A 21796-nucleotide genomic window follows, 5' to 3' on the forward strand; every position below is an offset into this window, starting at 1 on the left:
CACCTACCACCATACCCCGTTCAAAGGAAGGCACTTACCTTTTTTGTCTTGCCCATTTAACCTCTGAATTGTCTCAAGGCATAAAAATCCTTATTTAACCTGTCTCCTCCACTTCATCTACACTGATTGAAATGGATTTAACAAATAACATCAAACCTGGTCCGTCTGTGATGGAAAGAGCAGATGTTCTTAATGTTTGTATATTCAAGAGGAAGAAAATGCAATGACAAACAAATAAAACAACTGAACACATGCTGTCATTTATTTTGGATCAGGTTTGTAGTTATTTACTGTGGCCAAAGGATACAATAACTGCTTGAATTAATTGGCTAACTTAGTCTACAATGTTTCCATAAAATACATATAAATTACTGGTATAATGCAACTGTCTATTTCTTCAAATGTATCCGTTTGATAGCTACATTCCTCACACGCTCACAAAATATAGGTATTTTAGATATTTAAAAATGTCGTTTAGGATGGAATAAAGTTGAGAAGTCGTTTGTGTTTTAGGTTTGGAAAGTGAGGAAATCACGGCCTACCACGCGCTGGTTTAGAAGAGATGTGCCCGTGCCTGCGGTAGAGCTCAGCCGTTGAATTAAAACTCAAAAACCGTTGGCTGTCTTCTTCATCGCCAGGTACCGTGCTATTAGCTAACGTAAGCAAATAATTCACAATTAGATATTAGATAGATATTAATTAGCTTAATATATTAGGGCAATATATTTAGTTTTCTTGTGAATGTGGCCAGTCTCCGACCGCAACAGCATAGCTGACATTAGCGACAGTAGCTAGCTAAAATTAGCTAACGTTAGATGTTTGCTGTTGTGACGACATTTCAGTTTGCTAACTAAGGTTTTATGAAGAAAAAAATGCCAAAGGCCCATGCTTGCTACTTTACTAAATGTCAATAGCGTGTTGTTGACAATGAGCTACTATAGCTAGCTAACATTGACGTTACCATTTCGTTTTTAGGATGGAGAGAGAGAGAGGATTCAACTTCAAGCTGTTGGTGCCTCCTAGAGTCAACCCAATCCCAGGACAGGTTTCTACTGTCAAACCACAGGAAATAGTGGAGGATGGGGGATGTTTCATGCAAACTTTGCAGCAGGTACCTCAGCTTTATGTTTAGTTTGAAATACAATTGTTTGGTATTTTGTCAATATGAATGACTTTACACTGATGTGCTACTTCATTTCTTAGGGTTATAATAAATGTTTGGACAAAGAGTCAAACATGCCTTTTCCCTCTATGAATACGGTTGTGCCAACAAAACCCACCAGATCAGGTATTTTATTACCATATGCATTATACTTGTAACAATGCATATGGAACTTTAATTTCAGAAATCTCACATTATTTGTAACATTTAGGGCTGGTTTGTCAAACCCAGATACTCCATTGAAGGTGCTTTTTAGTCAAGGAAATAGGGATAGGCTAAACCGGTCCCTACAGTTTTATGCAAAATGTATATATTCTAAATCATAAGTTGCACATGCATCTCGAGTTAGAATTATTTTCTCATAGATTTTCTCTCCCCTCAAAAGATGTATTCAAGATGAAAGTTGTGCCACCAATGGAAAATGAAGAAGTAAGTAAACTTAGTTTGGTGTGAACACAGATAAAAACATAATAGTATGTGATGTGACTTGGAGCTGGTGGGACATGGCGTGGGACGTGGGGGAATAAAACTGCTATAGAGAGCAGAGGGGGATGTTTGCTTTGCCAAGCCCCTTGATTCCTGAAGTTTCCCTATACGTTCACCTGTTTATATTACACCAATGAGTATCAACAAGAGTGGGTCTTTAGAAAACCACTTGGGATGTTGCAAACATTTATTTCTGAAAAGCCGCAATGGTCACGTCAACTGTAGCACGCCACACTATACAGTGCATTCGGAAAGTATTCAGACCCCTTCCCTTTTTCCACATTTTGTTACGTTACAGCCTTTTCTAAAATGTATTAAATAACTTTTTCCTCATCAATCTCCACACAATACCACATAATGACAAAGCGAAAACAGCTTTTTAGATTTTTTTGCAAATTTATTAAGAATTAAAAACTTAAATACCTTATTTACAAAGTATTCAGACCGTTCGCTATGAGACTCGAAATTGAGATCAGTGCATCCTGTTTACATTGATCATCCTTGAGATGTTTCTACAACTTGATTGGACTCCACATGTGGTAAATTCAATTGATTGGACATGATTTGGAAAGGCACACACCTGTCTATATAAGGTCTCACAGTTGACAGTGCATGTCAGAACAAAAACCAAACCATGAGGTCAAAGGAATTGTCCATAGAGCTCAGAGACAGGATTGTGTCGAGGCACAGATCTGGGGAAGGGTACCAAAACATTTCTGCAGCATTGAAGGTCCCCAAGAACACAGTGGCCTCCATCATTCTTAAATGGAAGAAGTTTGGAACAACCAAGACTCTTCCCAGAGCTGGGCGCCCGACCAAACTGAGCAATCGGGGTCACTCTGACAGAGCTCTAGAGTTCCTCTGTGTCGATAGGAGAACCTTCCAGAACGACAACCATCTTTGCAGCACTCCACCGATCAGGCCTTTATGGTAGAGTGGCCAGACAGAAGCCACTCCTCAGTAAAAGGCACATGACAGCCCACTTGGAGTTTTCCAAAAGGCGCCTGAAGGACTTTCAGACCATGAGAAACAAGATTATCTGGTCTAATGAAGCCAAGATTGAACTCTTTGGCCTGAATGCCAAGCGTCACGTCTGGAGGGAACCTGGCACCATCCCTACGGTGAAGCATGGTGGTGGCAGCATCATGCTGTGGGGATGTTTTTCAGCGGCAGGGACTGGGAGACTAGTCAGGATCAAGGGAAAGATGAATGGAGCAATGTACAGAGAGATCCATGATGAAAACCTGCTCCAGAGCGCTCAGGACCTCAGATCATTAAAATCATTAAAATCCAGACGGAAAATATTTACACAAGAAGCAACCTAATATCACACAGTCAAACTCTCAGTCATTTAGTAAGTTCACCATTCAGTTAGTGAAGGTTCACCTTCCAACAGGACAATGACCCTAAACACACGGCCAAGACGAACTCAGGAGTGGCTTTGGGACAAGTCTCTGAATGTCCTTGAGTGGCCCAGCCAGAGCACGGACTTGAACCCATTCGAATATTTCTGGAGAGACCTGAAAATAGCTGTGCAGCGACGCTCCCCATCCAACCTGACCGATCTTGAGATTATCTGCAGGGAAGAATGGGAGAAACTCCCCAAATACAGGTGTGCCAAGCTTGTAGAGTCATACCCAAGAAGACTCTAAGCAGTAATCGTTGACAAAGATGCTTCAACAAAATAAAGGGTCTGAATACTTATGTAAAATGTTTTTTTTACACATTTGTAAACATTTCTACAAACCTGTTTTTGCTTTGTCATTATGGGGTATCGTGTGTAGATAGATGAGGGAATAAAAATACATTTTAGAATAAGGCTGTAACGTAACAAAATGTGGGAAAAGTCAAGGGGTCTGAATACTTTCTGAATGCACTGGAAGCCTAGATCAGAGGTATTCGAAGTCAGGGTCGTGGGGGAATTGGAGTAGGGTCCCCCCAATTCTAATAATAATAATTTTGGGAGGAACAAAAAATTAAGAGTACAAATTATTGTATGGGACAACATACAAACGTTTTTGGGAAAGATACATTGATAAGAAAAATGAACATTTAATGAATTTAAGGTTATTTGTTGACGTAAACATTGAAATTGACTGATTTTAAGGTTGTGTCATCAGATTTGGGGAGGGGTGGGTTCACCAGAAATTCTGGCAAAAAAAAATGGGGTCCCTTCTGAAAGAGTTTGAATACCACTGGCCTAGATAGATACCACATTCTACAACTCACCAGCAAGCCAATATTAGTTGAGTGTTAATCTCTGGTGGACAGACTATGGAAACATAAATGGTACCGTAGGTCTGTCATGATACAACGGGATGCGGGAGATAGCGAGCAGCATTAGTTCGGTTATTTGGAAAAATCAAGATTTGGTGTGGTGTGTCGAATTTCGTAAGGGGAGGGGACATTTGGCCCATAGATTTGCCCGTAACTTGCAAAGAGAGAGGGTAGAGCTCCTCGTTCTATCTCTTCTCTTAACACTTCTTTACCCAGAACTTAATTGAGCATCTGATCAATTACGCTAGACTTTAGTTCTGGGTTAACCGAGATTAGTCGCATATGAGCAAATTAGCCTTTATCTCAATTTAGCCTTTATCTCAATTCTTAGGAGCATTAGTTTTACATAATAGGCTGTGATTCAGAGAAGACTGGAGGAAATAGCTATAGGAGGACGGGCTCATTGTAAAGACTGGAATGGAATAAATGGAACGTATCAAACATATGGAAACCACATGTTTGACTCCATTCCATTTATTCCATTCCAGCCATTACAACGAGCCTGTCCTCCTATAGCTCATCCCACCAGCCTCCGCTGATTATGCATAGATTATGCTGTAGATTTCTGACATGTGTTTTCTAAATCTTCTTAGACCAATTGCAAACCCAGTCAGCTGTATTCAAAACTGTTTGAAGAAGTTCAGAAAGTAAAATATTGGAAAGTCAAAGTGGACTCAGAGGCTGTGCAAAAAGACAGGAAGCTGCAAGAAAACAAAAGAACAATTGAAACCCAACGTAAAGCCATTCAAGAATTGCAGGTATGTACCAATAAATGTACAGGTATAGGCCTATATTGAAAAAATGCAAAAAATGCTGAAGTCCTTTAAAAAAAAGAATTATTATTATTATATATCCTATTTTTCCTTTCCTTTATGTTTTAGTTCGGAAATGAAAGCCTCAGCATAAAACTAGAGGATCAGATCAGTGAGAATGATGATCTTCAGAACAAGTATGTATTTGATTATAACATGAAACTGTCACTATAGATTGTATCATCATCATTCTGCTTTTTTCTGTAATGTTTATTTTTCCAACAGAAACAATGCAACACGGAACCTATGTAATATACTAAAGGATACGTTTGAAAGATCAGCTGAGAAAATCCATCTATGTGAGTAAAACATGCCGACTACTCAGCCTAAGGGTACATGCTAGTTGCTTGAATGCGAAATGATGAGATTCTGTGGTCTACGTTGTCCTCAAACCAACCTATGTTCTCTTAGTTGAATCTGAAAGAGAGGAAACCCATCACTTGTTCATGGAAAACAGTGAAACTATTCAGGTGAATATTATAATTTTCTGTTCTTTTGATTAAAATAATATAATTGATATAATTGATTTGTTATCTTCATTAATACAGCATGTATGGCGTCAGTTATATGATGCTAGTGAAAAAGAATATTTGTAAAAACATTTTTATTAATTGTTATAGAGGATGAATGCTGCCTTTGAAAGTCTACGTATTCAAGCAGAAACTGACCGCCATGAAATGCTGAAAGGTATGTATACTTGAAATATATCATCATCAATGCAGTTGTATTGTGTTGTTGTGAACATAACACTAGGCACTTTACACAGTATATAAAAAGAGAACAATAACTCCAATGATGTGAATATTTTACAGTCAAAGAGGATTTGGAAGAATTTGCCGTTTTAAAGGAGAAGTTTGAGAAAGAATTCAGTAAGAAAGAAGAAGAGGTTGGTCTATAACTGACTGAACACGAGAAGAGGACACCCTCTCTGAGTGGTTCCTAATACACACATTTTCGGAAACCTATTGTTGTCACAAACAATATGAACAGTATTTGGCGTTGTGTATGTAGACTATGCAAACTGAAAATGTCTCTTACAGGTTGTGATACTTCAGATGAAAATGAAGGACAAAGAAAAAGAACTTCAGACCATCCTGCTCAACCTCCATGAAACACAAGAGAGTTGCAAACGGTTACAACAGGCAGCACGTAAGATGGCCACTTTTTGTTCATTGATTAGGCCTAGGTCTTATTTGGACAGGACTAGTATTACTAGAGACGTTGGTTATGTAATTATTACCCCAGCATGTGCGTTATTCCAGAGGATGATTTGCGTAGTATGTTTTTCCAAACTGCCTCCTATAACTCATTTTTTTTCTTCATTCAAGGTGTGAAAATATTTAAAGGTCATGTCAAGATAGTAGGCTACATTGATAACTCGTGCTTGGCTGCCAACATTTGTAGGTGTCCTCATAATATTTAAATTGAGGAAGTGTGATCCAAATCATTATTTTAGAGGTCCACGTAGAAGTTGCTCCTAATAAAAATGCCCCACATCCTGCTGATATGAGCTGCTGAACAGTAGACCTATTTGCACTTGAGATGCGAAAGTGAACTTGCCATGTCCAACAAAGTTAACCTCGGGATGCTTTGTGTTCTATTGATCTACTGCCTACTACATCAACAGCCAGGGTTTCTTTAAAGAGACAATCAGCAGTTGAAAAACTAACAATGCCTTCTCCCGCCCCTGCTTTGGTAAAAAGCTTAGGGATGGGGTTAAAGAAGTGTAACCACTCTCAAATTGATAGACAGAACAATGGATGCTTAGTCTGGGCATCCATGATATCAACATTATAGTTGTAACCATGTTCTTAGGCTATATAGTGTTTGTTTATATTTACATTGTTTACAAACAGAGTAAAACAAGCTTATATTTTCTGATGGGGTACGACAGTTGAACTAAGCTCATGAGGCATTTATAAGTTATATTCTTCAAGAAACAATGGCTACATATCGATAATTCACAAATCTCAAAATGGATGTAGCAAATGTCAATACAGAAATGGTTTGTCGAGATTGGTGTGGAAGAACTTGACTGGCCTGCACAGAGCCTTGACTTCAACCCCATCAAGCAACTTTGGGATGCATAGGAACGCCGACTGCGAGCCAGGCCTAATCGCCCAACATCAGTACCCAACCTCACTTACTCTTGTGGCTGAATGGAAGCAAGTCCCCGCAGCAATGTTCCAACCACTAGTAGAAAGCCTTCCCAGAAAAGTGGAGGCTTTTATAGCAGCAAAGGGTGGGACCAACTACATATTAATGCCCATGATTTTGGAATTTGATGTTTGACGTGCAGGTGTCCACATACTTATGGTAATGTGCAGCACTTTGTTTTAAGCTTCAATTGATCAAATCAGTTCTATGTTTTCTTGCTCAAACTGCAAGCAATACTTGTCAAACTCTAATGTTACGGAAAACACAGTGATGTCGATAAGAACGAGAGTAGTAATATCAGAGGACCATGGTTATTCTGGCTGGAATTGTTACTCTCCTGCCATGGCAGATTCAGGACTAAAATTACGGATGTGGTGTTTTGTTCTTGTGCACAATTTACATTACGCTCAGTAAAATGAATTCCATCCGAATAGGTCTTGGTGAACTTTTAAATCCATTTCATGCATTTTACTGGAAGTGAAACTTCCTTATTCCTATATAATATCATATTTTACGACAAGAACATTAACATCTTATTTCCTTTGACAGAACAACACCAGGAAGCCCTTCAATGTTCCAAACAAGAACAAGAATCTTTGTTAGAAAGTCTGCAAAGTGCAGAACAGCTCAATGAAGAATGTGAGGTTAGTATGTTGTTTTGTACTCCAATATGCTAATAAAAATTATATTTAAAATGCAAGTTATGCAGTTCATCATGTATATTCCAAGGAGGCATATGTTGGTCATTTTACATTCTAAGTTGTTATTTATCTTTATGTGGCTGTGGACAGTACATAATGAGACAATGGAAAAGTGCATTGTTACTTTAAATCTCTATAGGAAAGTAGAAAAGCTATTGCTACAGCATTAGAGAGCAACAAAGAGGAGAATGCAAAGGTCATTGCCAAGAAAGACTCAAGCTTGGAAGAGCTCAACAAAATAAAAGATCAACAAGCAGACAAGCTTGTACAGATTCAGGCCACAGCCCAGGAATTTCAGACATCATTAACAGTTGAGATACAGAGGTGGGAAATGAATAAAGTTACTATTTTGACCCGTTTGGTGAACCCCAAAATGGTCATCAAGATTCTTATATTACTTTGAATGTTAACTTGTTTCTCAGGGCAAAAGAACTTGAACTGAAGCTTACGGCAGTCACAGAGGAACTTGACAGGAAAAACCTTGAATTAGGTAAAGTATTGCTCGGCTTTGCCTCGTACTTGCGATTGTGCTAAAAAAAAGGTGTATCACACACCCTTTCTTGTTACAATTGCTTTATTTTTCGAACATTTACATTTTTTTTTTGCTTGTATGCAACCAGATTAAATATACGTTTTGTTTTCTAGGAGAGATCAAAGAACAGAAAGAAAAGAAAGACAGCCAGCTACAAATCCTTGAAGATGAATTGGTAAAGATTATATGTCCCCTATGTTTTGTGGACTCAAATTGGCACTTCCCTCATAACTGTCATGCCTAGTCCATGGTGAGGTTAATGAAAGAGCAATTATTTTACTCTTGCCTTTAGGATGTCAAAAATAAATCCATACAGTCACTAGAGGAAACAATTAAAGTTGTGGAGACCAGAACATCAGAACTCACCACAGAGCTTGAGGGGAAACATGCTGAAATTCACCAAGTTAAGGTGAGATGATGTTCAGATGATCGTTGTGTGGATACATTTATAGCGCTTCTTATTTAGAAGGATATTGTTTGCATAAATCGTATTATCTTTTAATATTGGAATATGTTGTACCCTTCTAGAATAAAGTGGAAACCATGTCTGTTGAAAACATTTTACTGGAAAAGGCTCTTGGAAATGCTGAAACAATGCAAAACGACTTGAAAGAAAAAGCCAATATGACTGAGGTTTCATTCTATTAATTGTATTTTCCTTGCACAATATTGGCAATGCATATTTATGTTTAAATGTTTTGTTTGACACCTGTACATACATGAGTCCAGGAAAGAAATTGTTAATATGTTGTATCCCACAGAGGAAAATAAAAGAGATTGAGGGGCAGTTATCTGCTGCAATGAGAAGAGATGAAAAATCCATCAAGGAGAAAGAGAATCTAAAGACAGACATTGTACAGCATGAGTGAGTCCTTGGATGTTCAAGTATAAAGTATTCAATAACCTGAGGGATAGTTTTTCTCCATGTCTCTGTAAATAATGCTGATTGTGAATTATTCTCCAGGGTGAAGTATAAGGAGCTATTAGCAAGTTTCAATCAGCTGCAGCTTGAGAAGAAGACTATTCTGGAGCAGATTCAGAATGAATCCTCAGAGGCAAAAATTCTGGTAGCACAACTGAAGGTCTGTATGAATTGAACATGTGATGCTGTCTGTATAGAGTAATACAGAATAATTTAGCAGTTTGCTGATAATTCATGGTATTGTGTTGTAATGGGAATATTCTTGTCATTCAGGAGAGCGAGGCAAAAGAGATGAAGATGAAGAAGGAAATTGAAAGACTCCAAGAGGAAAACCACCAATTACGGTCAGTTAAGAGTTAATTGTTTATAAATCTTTAGTAATGATAGTCATTATACAATGTTGCATGCAGCAACATTAGTTTTTTCCCCAAAATCATTCACCTTTTTCCTGTAGAGAGGAATTGAAATCCTTAAATGCCAAAGTTGAAGAGCAAGGCCAAGACACTGAGAATCTGCAGAAGAAACTTGAAGAAAGGGTAAGCAAATCAACTGTCTATGAGGTTGGAATAATACTGTGAAATTGTGAAAATTATGATAATGCCCTTTTAGTGTAAAAGCAGGTTGAAAAGACCGCCTGAAATTTCTGTATGTTTTGGTGGAATGGAGTTTTGGCCTGCCTGATGTCATCACCATGTGGTAAATGAGTTAATAGACCAATAAGAAAGAGTCTTCCAAACCTCTCTGCCAATAACAGCTAGTTTTCAGTTTCCCCCTCCCTACTCAAACCACTCCCAGATAGTCCTAGCTAAATTCTTGCTTGAGAAATTGCTCTTTGCTAAGAAGTTATTTTTGTTTATTTTTTGACCATTTTATTTTAAAACAATCACAGTAAGGTACTTAATTGTTACCTAGAAAATATTTGATATGGAGATAAAACGTCTGTATTGGAACTTTCAACATGATGTCAGTTTAACACTGTTTTTCAAATAAATGATATGGCCAAGTACTGTAAATGTCCAAATCTAAATGCACGTCTGTTTTATTCTATATTCACACTGATGAGTGATAGTAAATAAAGTTAACTATTTTCTGTTTGACTTCATTCCTATAGTGTGGAGATCTGCAGGCTGAGCTCTCAAAGAAAGATAAACAAATGAAAGCAGTGGAGTCAAAGGTGATTATCAAAGTCATGTCTACACTGGGATTATTTTGTCTTTAATTATCTTATCAAACACTTAGCTTTTTCTCTCTAGCTGTCCAACCTGAAGATAAAATTAGAGAGTAAAACTAAAGTCCAGGACGAATACCAAAAAGAGGTTTGTGTTGACTAAAAAAATCGATTATAAAATGACAAATGAATTATACAGTAATATAAACTGTTCAGCTTTCTATAAACTGTTTTTCATTTACTTGTTTGTTCTCAGAACAAAACGTTGAAGAAACAAATTGCAATTGAGACAGCAAAATCCAGTGAACTTGAAAATGAGGTACCGTGTGGCTTTAAATGGTAATTTACAAGACAAGTGCAACATTGTAATTCAGTTGTGATGCAACATGGTTTTTCATCCATTACAGATAAACAAATTGAAAGAGGAGTCAGAAAATGTTCAACGATCAAATGAAGAGGAATGTAAAAGTTTGCTTGATGACCTTGGAACCAAATCAACATCTGAGGCAGAGCTTCAGAAAAAGGTGCTTATTGGAAGTTAATAATATGGTACATTCTGGTAGATGTGGCAACATACTTGCTGCACATCTTGATCCCTGCAGGTGCAAAAGCTACATCTTGCAGCAACAGATGCCGTCAAGAGTAAGGAAGATACTGAAATCAAATGTCAGAACAAGATAGCAGACATGGTTGCCTTGATGGAAAAGCACAAGGTAAAGTTATCTTTAGGTCAATATCCGCAGATTACACCAACACCGCTGCCATCTTGCATGTTGTATGAAATGTTATCCATGTGTGTTTGTTAACATTTAGTTCTCTGTTGGTATCAGAACCAGTATGACAAAATGGTTGACGAGAAAGATGCAGAGCTTGATGAGAAGAAGAGGAAAGACAAGGAGGCAACTGCTAATAGAACATCACTGGTATGCTACAATATAGTAGAGAAATACACATGAGATCGGATTAACTGGGAGCATTTCAGTAGAGTGTTATACCTCTGCTTCTTGGATATTTTTCTGATTTTTCCTCAGGAATTGGCGCTGTCACAGCAGAAGATTGAGAATGACCGTTTGAAGGAACAACTAAAGAAAGAAATGAACGAGAGGGTAAGTGTGTCATGTCCCATGCTGACAAAGCTGTGTCAAGTGACAAATGTTGTCTATTTACTCAGTCATGATGTCATGTTGGGTTGTAGGAAAGCTTACTACAAGAGATTACAGACCTGAAAAAAGAAAAGAAAATGAGCAGGCAGCTTGAGACACAGGATGAACAGGTAGATATTCAGATATCAGAGCATTACAACAGTTTGTGTTTAAAAGTGTCTGACAAAAATGGTTATTTAAAAAATTTTATATTTACAAATTAGCTGCCTGAGCCAAAGTCCAAAGAAGTTAGGTGTTCTGAAACCCCCAAAATGTCCTCCTCCGCCAAGATGCCTGTGTTCCGTTTGGCAAAAGACAGTCAGAGAAAGACAAAAACTCTGAAAGCCTCTGTAACCCCATCCCAAACCTCAGAGAAAATAGTTGTTGTGACTCCAAACATTAATGTAAGTGATCATGAACTTCTTAAAAATGATTCTGTTCGGGTCAAACATTTTCTGAAATGTTTCTCCACTACATCCATGTGCATCATCACTGTATAATACCTTAGATGAACTGATAGTGTTGATGTGTCAAAGGAAATGGAAAACGAAGCCCCAAAAACTCCATCTTGGAGCTCCATGACTAGAGTTGCAGCAACACCACGAATGAAGGTATTGGAATTGGTTGATTATTTTATGTGTTGTATTCATAATGCATAAGTTACGCTATTCAATAATAAATGATCTGTATGTTGTATGATCACTGTAGAATTGATTAGATGAACTGACGTGGTATTGTATGTTTGATGCGTCAAAGGAAACCGAAGCTCTCAGAACTCCATCTTGGAGCTCCACCAGTATAGTTAGTGCAACACCACGGATAAAGGTATTGGAGTATGTTGATAGATTTTTTTATGTTTAGTATTCATTAACTGTGTTTTTATTTATTGACCATGATATGTGAGCCATTCCCCCAGAGGATTCTCTCCATCCAATTTCTTTGTGAGTGATTGAGTGATTTTCTCTACAGTCTTACAGAATCAGAACTCCTCCATCCACTGGGAAGTCTGTGCCCTGGGGGAAAAGCACCCTGGAGCTTGACCCCAAGTCTGACAGCTCGGAACATAATGATTTATTGGTAAATAACGCTTCAAGATTTAATGAACACACTGCTTGAACTTGGATAGACCTAAAACATTGGATTTGTTTAAACTCAGGATTTATTATCATAACTTTATATGCAAGCTGTATAGTGTGCACATGCACATTTAATTGTGGAAATAATTTAGCTTTACATATCACATCATCTAACTTGGGTCTTTCTGGTTCGTATAATGGCAGAGCATTGCAGTTGCAACTGATCCATTCAAGAGCCGCCTGCAGCCAAGTGTCCCAGCAGCACAGAATCAAAAAGTGGACATATTCAGGAAGGTAGAATGAGCCAGCCTTACATTAACACTAAATACTTGACTTACTTGGCAGTACACCCTCTGCATTATGAAATAAGTTGTGAAATACCATATTGCATTGTATGGTATAGTCTATACTCTGCAACTTGTAAAATATAGTCTGTAACTGAAAAGTAGTTAATGCTGTGATGTCCACGTCAGTATTAGTCTAATGTTTCAGATCCAGAGCCCTGCCATTCAGAAATCACCTGGGAGTACTTTAAAGCTCGCTGCAATGAAAAGGATGCGGGATGCTGGTTGGACATCTGTCACTGGTGCTGAAAAGAAGAAGAAAAAAACAGTTGAAAAGATCTTTTCATAAGAAGCAAGTGCTGTGCTTTTCAAGATAGACTGTTTTCTGTGTGTCTGACAAATCTGAAAACGGTCTATGCTATTTTCATTACACCACTGCTCTCAAGTTCATTCATGTCTATAGTTGTCTGATGCTGGGAAAGCTGTTGACCGAAATAGGAATTTCAAATGCAAGTCAAACAAATTTGAAATGAACCAAGTATGTTATATTGTTTTGTTGTTACTGTTTAGCAACTTTACTCACATTATTCATGGCAAAATATGTCAAATGCTTGTTTTGCGCAAACTTGCCTCCTTTGAGTCTATCAGCATGAATAAGTTAATGTTTTTATGAAATTGAATTTATTTGTTTGTAACATTATTAATTTTGCTTGTGAGGTTTTTATGAACCTATACACTATATATACAAATGTATGTGGACACCCCTTCAAATTAGTAGATTTGGCTACCGCCAAGTGCTGAAGCGCGTAAAAATTGCCTGTCCTCGTTTGCAACACTCACTACCGACTTTCAAACTGCCTCTGGAAGCCACTTCAGCACAATAACTTTTCGTCGGGAGTTTCATGAAATGGGTTTCCATTGCCGAGCAGCCTCACACAAGCCTAAGATCACCAAACGCAATGCAGTCCGATGGACAAATCTGGGTTTGGTGGATGCCAGGAGAATGCTACCTGCCTAAATGCATAGTACCGACTAAAGTTTGGTTAAGGAGGAATAATGGTATGGGGCTGTTTTTCATGGTTCAGGCTAGGCCCCTTAGTTCCAATGAAGGGAAATCTTAACGCTATAGCATACAATGACATTCTAGAAGATTCTGTGCTTCCAACTTTGTGGCAATAGTTTGGGGAAGGCCCTTTCCCGTTTCAGCAGGACAATGCCCCTGTGCACAAAGCGAGGTCCATACAGAAATGATTTGTCAAGATCGATGTGTTAGAACATGACTGGCCTGCACAGAGCCCTGACCTCAACCCCATTGAACACCTTTGGGATAAATTGGAATGCTGACTGAGCCAGGCCTAATCGCCCAACATCAGTGTCCGACCTCACTAATGCTCTTGTGGCTGAATGGAAGTACGTTCCTGCAGCAATGTTCCAACATCGAGTGGAAAGACTTCCCAGAAGAGTGAAGACTGATATAGCAGCAAAAGGGGGACCAAATCCATATTAATGTCCATGATTTTATAATGAGATGTTCCACAAGCAGGTGTCCACATACTTTTAGCGTATATTGCGTTTGGCAACATTGTATGACGTATTGTTATTTATATTACCACCAAATAAAATGATGCTTCAATTTGTTAGTCATTTATTTGTATTTACTCATGGTAATATTCTCCCGCCGACTAATACACCCGTTTTAAACCTTTTAATGTGACCCTCCCTAATTAGGATCCCAGGGGAAACAATGACAAAAAGTAAGGTTCCTACTACCCTATCACATAATTCAAACAGGTATGGTGTTTTTAAAATGTGTTTCCTACTGTTCTGGCCTACAATTCACAATATTACGTCAAGTATATTCTTGACGTTGATTATAAAGTGTGTTATCTAAGGGGTGCTCAACAGGCAATGATATTGTCACTGTCCCTATTTTTCATCGAATTGTTTTATTTTACTAGGCATTTTATTTACAATGACGGCCTAGGAACCATGGGTTAACTTTCCCTATGGGCAGAACGGTAGATTTTTACCTTGTCAGCTCGAGGATTCGATCTAGCAACCTTTCGGTTACTGGTCCAACGCTCTAACCACTAGAATACCTGCCGCCCCACTAGCCCTATTGCCGCAAGTGCTATTCTAAACTCGGAAATGTTCGACTTGCTAACTGGTTGTAGTTATTCACGTGCCGCGTTCAACAAATTTGCAAATCGAAATTTCCGAGTTTCCTAGTTCCGACTAGCACGTGAACATATCCCCTCTGCCCTTTCTCGCTCCACTCTCCCACCCCTTGCTTATGCTCCAGCTGCTAGCGCCGCTGCCTGCTGGTGTCTGTAGCTGACTCCCCTCACTGGCCCACATATTCAATGTACAGGTAGCTTAGACCATGACTGGCATCGCCGCTGCCTCCTTCTTCTCTAACATTTGTAGGTTCGGTGGTTGCGGACTCCACTTCGAATCGTTGGCTGAACTCATCGTGCACATTGAGGATAACCACATCGGTAAGCATTGAACGAACCAAACAGAAACAGTCAATCTGCTTACTCCACTTCTGCAATTGCCCTGTCTAGAGCTAGCTCGAACCAGTTAGCTAGCTATAGCTACTTCCTGCGTCTGACAGCGCTGTTGTTAGGTGTGGTATTGATGGGACGTTTGTCTTTACATTTTGTTTACTTACTGTCACGCTATAGCATTGCAATGTATAGCAACAAACTGCACGATTAGGAACCATCTCGCACTTCGGGAGCGCCAGTAGGTCAATGCATTCAACGTTTAAGCACGGAACCGTGTTGAGATATTGCCATTTGCAGCCCTGTCTGTTTGCAGCACTAGGCCTAGGCAAGCTACGTTGCAAACACTTGCTAGATACTGCATCTAGGCAGCGCAATGATAGAACGAACAGTGGTGAAAAAATACTACATTGTTATACTTAAGTAAAAGTAAAGATACATTAGTAGAACATGACTCAAGTAAAAGTGAGTCACCCAGTAAAATACTACTTTAGTAAAAGTATTTGGTTTTATGTGTACTTAAGTATCAAGAGTAAAAATGTAAATCATTTCAAATTCCTTATTAAGCAAACCAGACGGCACCATTTTCTTGTTTTTTTATTTATTTACGGCTAGCCAGGGGCACACTCCGACGTAATTTACTAACGAAGAATGTGTTTTTAGGGAGTCTGCCAGATCAAAGTGCGTGAATTTTTCTGTCCTGCTAAGCATTCAAAAGGTTAAGTACTTTTGGGTGTCAGGGAAAATGTATGGAGTAAAAATTAAATTTTCTTTAGGAATGTAGTGAAGTAACAGTTGTCACAAATATAAATAGTAAAGTACAGATAGCCCCAAAATCTACATAAGTAGTACTTTAAAGTATTTTTACTTGAGTACTTTACACCACTGAGAACGAACCATTGTTGACAACTTGAGTAGCTTTAAATAAACCTAATTGAAGATCAAGCTCCTTGGTAACTAGTTAGTTTGTTGACAATTACTGTTTTTACACTGTGCTAACGGTGCCTTCCTTGTTACTTTGAGATTACAATGGCCATGCGACTCAGATCGCAGTGCAATTTAAGTTTAGTTCCAATGTTATACTCATGCATTATAATTGCATTCAGAATTTGTGAGTCTCACTCTCTCACACATTCACACAAACTGCTAGAGTATGCAGTTGTGCAGCAGACAGTAGAGGAGTACAGAACAGTGGAGGTGAATGTTAGTCACCCTGGGAGATGTGGGCGTGAGTCTTGTCTTGTCGTGCTGCACAGAGTTACTGAATATTGATGAGCCTGGATGTGGGTCACACCAAGCCCCCACCTCTTCTCTCACACATGATGTTGTCCCTCAAGGATCCCAGTAACAGAAGATCCTCCCATATTGATTAAGCTTCTATCATTGTGAACATGATGCCTGTCTCTGATCAGCTGGCAACCATTCCTAAAGACTCCAACCAACCACTGCATTCAGTCAGGCCTGACAGGATTCTGGCTCAAGATATAGGCAGTCTGTCTTGTTGCCTTTTTAGCTCCATGATATCACCCCAGTCCAGAATGATAAACAATCTGGTCCAAAATCAATTGTATCCCTTGGCTGAACCCCAGACAGAGCCCCTTGACACACAGAACCCCAGACAGAGCCCCTTGACACACAGAACCCAGACAGAACCCCAGACAGAGCCCCTTGACACACAGAACCCAGACAGAACCCCAGACAGAACCCCAGACAGAGCCCCTTGACACACAGAACCCCAGACAGAGCCCCTTGACACACAGAACCCCAGACAGAGCCCCTTGACACACAGAACCCAGACAGAGCCCCTTGACACACAGAACCCCAGACAGAGCCCCTTGACACACAGAACCCCAGACAGAACCCCAGACAGAACCCCAGACAGAGCCCCTTGACACACAGAACCCCAGACAGAGCCCCTTGACACACAGAACCCCAGACAGAGCCCCTTGACACACAGAACCCAGACAGAGCCCCTTGACACACAGAACCCCAGACAGAGCCCCTTGACACACAGAACCCCAGACAGAGCCCCTTGACACACAGAACCCCAGACAGAACCCCAGACAGAACCCCAGACAGAGCCCCTTGACACACAGAACCCAGACAGAGCCCCTTGACACACAGAACCCAGACAGAGCCCCTTGACACACAGAACCCCAGACAGAGCCCCTTGACACACAGAACCCCAGACAGAACCCCAGACAGAGCCCCTTGACACACAGAACCCAGACAGAGCCCCTTGACACACAGAACCCAGACAGAGCCCCTTGACACACAGAACCCAGACAGAGCCCCTTGACACACAGAACCCCAGACAGAGCCCCTTGACACACAGAACCCCAGACAGAACCCCAGACAGAACCCCAGACAGAGCCCCTTGACACACAGAACCCAGACAGAGCCCCTTGACACACAGAACCCAGACAGAGCCCCTTGACACACAGAACCCAGACAGAGCCCCTTGACACACAGAACCCCAGACAGAACCCCAGACAGAGCCCCTTGACACACAGAACCCCAGACAGAACCCCTTGACACACAGAACCCCAGACAGAGCCCCTTGACACACAGAACCCCAGACAGAACCCCTTGACACACAGAACCCCAGACAGAGCCCCTTGACACACAGAACCCAGACAGAACCCCTTGACCAGACCAAAACCATGAGATCCAGTGCATTCGGAAAGTATTCAGGGCCCTTGACTTATTCCACATTTTCTTACTTTAAAGCCTTATTCTAAAAATGATTAAGTCGTTTTTTTCCCTCATCAATCTAATACATTTTTGCAGATGTATTAAAAACCAAAAACAAACATCACATTTACATAAGTCTTCAGACCCTTTACTTTGGTAGCGAATACAACCTCGAGTGTTCTTGGGTATGACACTATAAGCTTGACACACCTGCATTTGGGGAGTTTCTCCCATTCTTCTCTCCAGATCCTCTCAAGCTGTGTCAGGTTGGATGGGGAGCGTCGCTGCACAGCCATCTCCAGAGATGTTCGATCAGGTTCAAGTCCAGGCTCTGTCTGGGCCACTCAAGGACATTGGGTCTTGTCCCGAAGCCACTCCTGCGTTGTCTTGGACGTGTGCTTAAGGTCATTGTCCTGTTGCAAGGTGAACCTTCACCCCAGTCTGAGAACCTGCTTGAGAGCACTCAGGACTTCATCAAGGATCTCTCTGTACTTTGCTCCGTTCATCTTTGGGTTCCCAAGTGGCACAGCGGTCAAAGGCACTGCATTCTCAGTGCAAGAGGCGTAGTCCCTGGTTCGAATCCAGGCTGCATCACATCCGGCCGTGATTGGTAGTCCCACAGGGCGGCGTACAATTGGCCCAGCGTCGTCAAGGTTTGGCAGGGGTAGACCGTCATTGTAAATAAGAATTTGTTCTTAACTGACTTGCCTAGTTAAATAAAGGTTCAATTAAATAAAAATAAAATCTTTCCCTCAATCCTGCCTAGTCTCCCAGTCCCTGCCTCTGAAAAACATCCCCACAGCATGATGATGCTGCCACCACCATGCTTCACGGTAGGGATGGTGCCAGGTTTCTTTCATATGTGACGCTTGGTATTCAGGCCAAAGAGTTCAATCTTGGTTTCATCAGACCAGAGAATCTTGTTTCTCATGGTCAGAGTCCTTTAGGTGCCTTTTGGCAAACTCCAAGCGAGTTGTCATGTGCCTTTTACTGAGGAGTGGCTTCCGTCTGGCCACTCTACCATAAAGGCCTGATCGGTGGAGTGCTGCAGAGATGGTTGTCCTTTTGGAAGGTTCTCCCATCTCCACAGAGGAACTACGGATCTCTGTCAGTCACCATTGGATTCTTGGTCAACTCCCTGACCAAGGCCCTTCTCCCCCGATTGCTCCGTTTGTCTGGTGGCCAGCTCTAGGAAGAGTCTTGGTGGTTCCAAACTTCTTCCATTTAAGAATGATGGAGGCCACTGTGTTCTTGGGGACCTTCAATGCTGCAGAAATGTTTTGGTCCCTTCCCCAGATCTGTGCCTCGACACAATCCTGTCTCGGAGCTCTATGGACAATTCCTTCAACCTCATGGTTGTTTTTTTTGCTCTGACATGAACTGTCAACTGTGGGACCTTATATAGACAGGTGTGTGCCTTTCCAAATCATGTCCAATCAATTGAATTTACCACAGGTGGAGTCCAATCAAGTTGTAGAAAAATCTCAAACATGATCAATGGAAACAGGATGCACCTGATCTCAATTTTAATTCTTATCGCAAACGGTCTGAATACTTACGTAAATAAGGTGTTTCAGTTTATTTTGAATACATTTGCAAACATTTCTAAACCTGTTTTTGCTTTTTCATTATGTGGTATTGTGTGTAGATCGATGAGGAAAACATATTTAATACACTTTAGAATAAGGCTGTAAAGTAACAAAATGTGGAAAAATGGAAGGGGTCTGAATACTTTCAGAATGCCCTGGGTGGAATGCAGGGAGAAGTCCTGGCAGGGTTGTAATCATGGCACCATTTGATTTATGCTACTTTTAGAGGACATCGGTTTAATGACTAGGTCTCTGTCTAGTTTGTTCCACCACATCCTTTATCACTTCGTTTATAAAAATGCCATTACCAAAAATTGTTGAGGGAACACTGAAATACAAATTCAATATATTTGCATTAATGCTGTGTAGACTAGCCCATATCTTAATGCTGTGTAGACTAGCCCATATCGCAATGCTGTGGAGACTAGCCCATATCGCAATGCTGTGGAGACTAGCCCATATCGCAATGCTGTGGAGACTAGCCCATATCGCAATGCTGTGGAGACTAGCCCATATCTTGTAGGCCTGTTATTTGTATGTGTATTTAAAAATGGATCAAATTGAGGGGGCACGTGCTTTAGTTTTAATGGTGTGTTCATTTTGCGTGGTGGGGTTTTCTCAGGATCAGTGGGGATTGGAGAGGAGGTGTATGGTGACGAGGCATAGAGCACTACTTTTGACTGGAGCCCTATAGGTATCCTATGGGCCATGGTCAAAAGTAGTGCTCTATAAAGGGAATAGGGTGCCTTTGGGATGTACAGGGGGGGGGGGGGAAGTATTTGATCCCCTGCTGATTTTGTACGTTTGCCCACTGACAAAGAAAGGATCAGTCTATAATTTTAGTGGTAGGTTTATTTGAACAGTGAGAGACAGAATAACAACAAAAATATCCAGAAAAACGCATGTCAGAAATGTTATAAATTGATTTGCATTTTAATGAGGGAAATAAGTATTTGACCCCCTTTCAATCAGAAAGATTTCTGGCTCCCAGGTGTCTTTTATACAGGTAACGAGCTGAGATTAGGAGCACACTCTTAAAGGGAGTGCTCCTAACCACAGCTTGCTACCTGTAAAAAAGACACCTGTCCACAGAAGCAATCAATCAATCAGATTCCAAACTCTCCACCATGGCCAAGACCAAAGAGCTCTCCAAGGATGTCAGGGACAAGATTGTAGACCTACACAAGGCTGGAATGGGCTACAAGACCATCGCCAAGCAGCTTGGTGAGAAGGTGACAACATTTGGTGCGATTATTCGTAAATGGAAGAAACACAAAAGAACTGTCAATCTCCCTCGGCCTGGGGCTCCATGCAAGATCTCACCTCGTAGAGTTGCAATGATCATGAGAACGGTGAGGAATCAGCCCAGAACTACACGGGAGGATCTTGTCAATGATCTCAAGGCAGCTGGGACCATAGTTACCAAGAAAACAATTGGTAACACACAACGCTGTGAAGGACTGAAATCCTGCAGTGCCCGCAAGGTCCCCCTGGTCAAGAATACATATACATGCCCGTCTGAAGTTTGCCAATGAACATCTGAATGACTCAGAGGACAACTGGTGAAAGTGTTGTGGTAAGATGAGACCAAAATGGAGCTCTTTGACATCAACTCAACTCGCCGTGTTTGGAGGAGGAGGAATGCTGCCTATGACCCCAAGAACACCATCTCCACCGTCAAACATGGAGGAGGAAACATTATGCTTTGGGGGTGTTTTTCTGCTAAGGGGACAGGACAACTTCACCGCATCAAAGGGACGATGGACGAGGCCATGTACCGTCAAATCTTGGGTGAGAACCTCCTTCCCTCAGCCAGGACATTGAAAATGGGTCGTGGATGGGTATTCCAGCATGACAATGACCCAAAACACACGGCCAAGGCAACAAAGGAGTGGCTCAAGAAGAAGCACATTAAGGTCCTGGAGTGGCCTAGACAGTCTCCAGACCTTAATCCCATAGAAAATCTGTGGAGGGAGCTGAAGGTTCAAGTTGCCAAACGTCATCCTCGAAACCTTAATGACTTGGAGAAGATCTGCAAAGAGGAGTGGGACAAAATCCCTCCTGAGATGTGTGCAAACCTGGTGGCCAACTACAAGAAACGTCTGACCTCTGTGATTGCCGACAAGGGTTTTGCCACCAAGTACTAAGTCATGTTTTGCAGAGGGGTCAAATACTTATTTCCCTCATTAAAATGCAAATCATTTTATAACATTTTTGACATGTGTTTTTCTGGATTGTTTTGTTGTTATTCTGTCTCATTGTTCAAATAAACCTACTATTAAAATGA

At 40.7% G+C, this 21796-nt stretch overlaps 2 protein-coding genes and 1 long non-coding RNA gene across 6 annotated transcripts in view; 2 read left to right on the plus strand and 1 right to left on the minus strand.

Moving 5' to 3' along the window:
* Positions 1-536: 536 nt before the first annotated feature.
* LOC106596890 (synaptonemal complex protein 1) lies at positions 537-13068 on the plus strand. 4 transcript variants are annotated; one of them, XM_082975827.1, is made up of 35 exons: positions 537-638; positions 976-1111; positions 1204-1288; positions 1548-1591; positions 4519-4683; positions 4807-4874; positions 4963-5036; positions 5149-5207; positions 5358-5424; positions 5550-5623; positions 5778-5886; positions 7444-7538; positions 7735-7919; positions 8018-8085; positions 8241-8302; positions 8420-8536; positions 8656-8760; positions 8889-8992; positions 9092-9209; positions 9323-9393; positions 9504-9585; positions 10161-10223; positions 10303-10365; positions 10474-10536; positions 10625-10741; positions 10820-10930; positions 11048-11140; positions 11249-11323; positions 11413-11490; positions 11584-11763; positions 11896-11970; positions 12116-12184; positions 12329-12436; positions 12640-12729; positions 12928-13068. In XM_082975827.1, the coding sequence occupies exons 2-35, from the start codon at positions 977-979 to the stop codon at positions 13066-13068; spliced, it is 3213 nt and encodes a 1070-aa protein (XP_082831953.1). In that variant the 5' UTR covers positions 537-638; position 976. The 4 variants fall into 4 exon arrangements, with proteins under 4 accessions (XP_082831953.1, XP_082831952.1, XP_045575142.2 ...); XM_082975826.1 differs by having other exon boundaries at positions 561-658; XM_045719186.2 differs by having other exon boundaries at positions 561-658; positions 11650-11763.
* LOC123743203 (uncharacterized) lies at positions 12639-16052 on the minus strand. Its single transcript, XR_006770025.2, has 2 exons — positions 15394-16052; positions 12639-13024 (listed from the first exon to the last, which is right to left on the minus strand). It is a non-coding gene; the product is annotated as an uncharacterized LOC123743203 (long non-coding RNA).
* LOC106597023 (juxtaposed with another zinc finger protein 1) overlaps positions 14667-21796 on the plus strand; it is a 47483-nt gene continuing 40353 nt past the window's right edge. The window contains exon 1 of the mRNA XM_082975828.1: positions 14667-15217. Within this exon, the coding sequence (XP_082831954.1) occupies positions 15103-15217 (115 nt within the window). The 5' untranslated portion in view covers positions 14667-15102. The remainder of the gene's footprint in view (positions 15218-21796) is intronic.

Source organism: Salmo salar, chromosome 05 (genome assembly GCF_965601325.2).
Source record: "Salmo salar chromosome 05, fSalSal1, whole genome shotgun sequence".
In the NCBI taxonomy this organism is placed as follows: Eukaryota; Metazoa; Chordata; class Actinopteri; order Salmoniformes; family Salmonidae; genus Salmo; species Salmo salar.

Coding starts and splice junctions, on each gene's coding strand:
- LOC106596890 (XM_082975827.1), top strand. CDS start 977: ATGGAGAGAGAGAGAGGATTCAACTTCAAGCTGTTGGTGCCTCCTAGA. Junction 10,931..11,047: donor CCTTGATGGAAAAGCACAAG/GTAAAGTTATCT, acceptor TGTTGGTATCAG/AACCAGTATGACAAAATGGT. Junction 12,437..12,639: donor CGGAACATAATGATTTATTG/GTAAATAACGCT, acceptor GTATAATGGCAG/AGCATTGCAGTTGCAACTGA.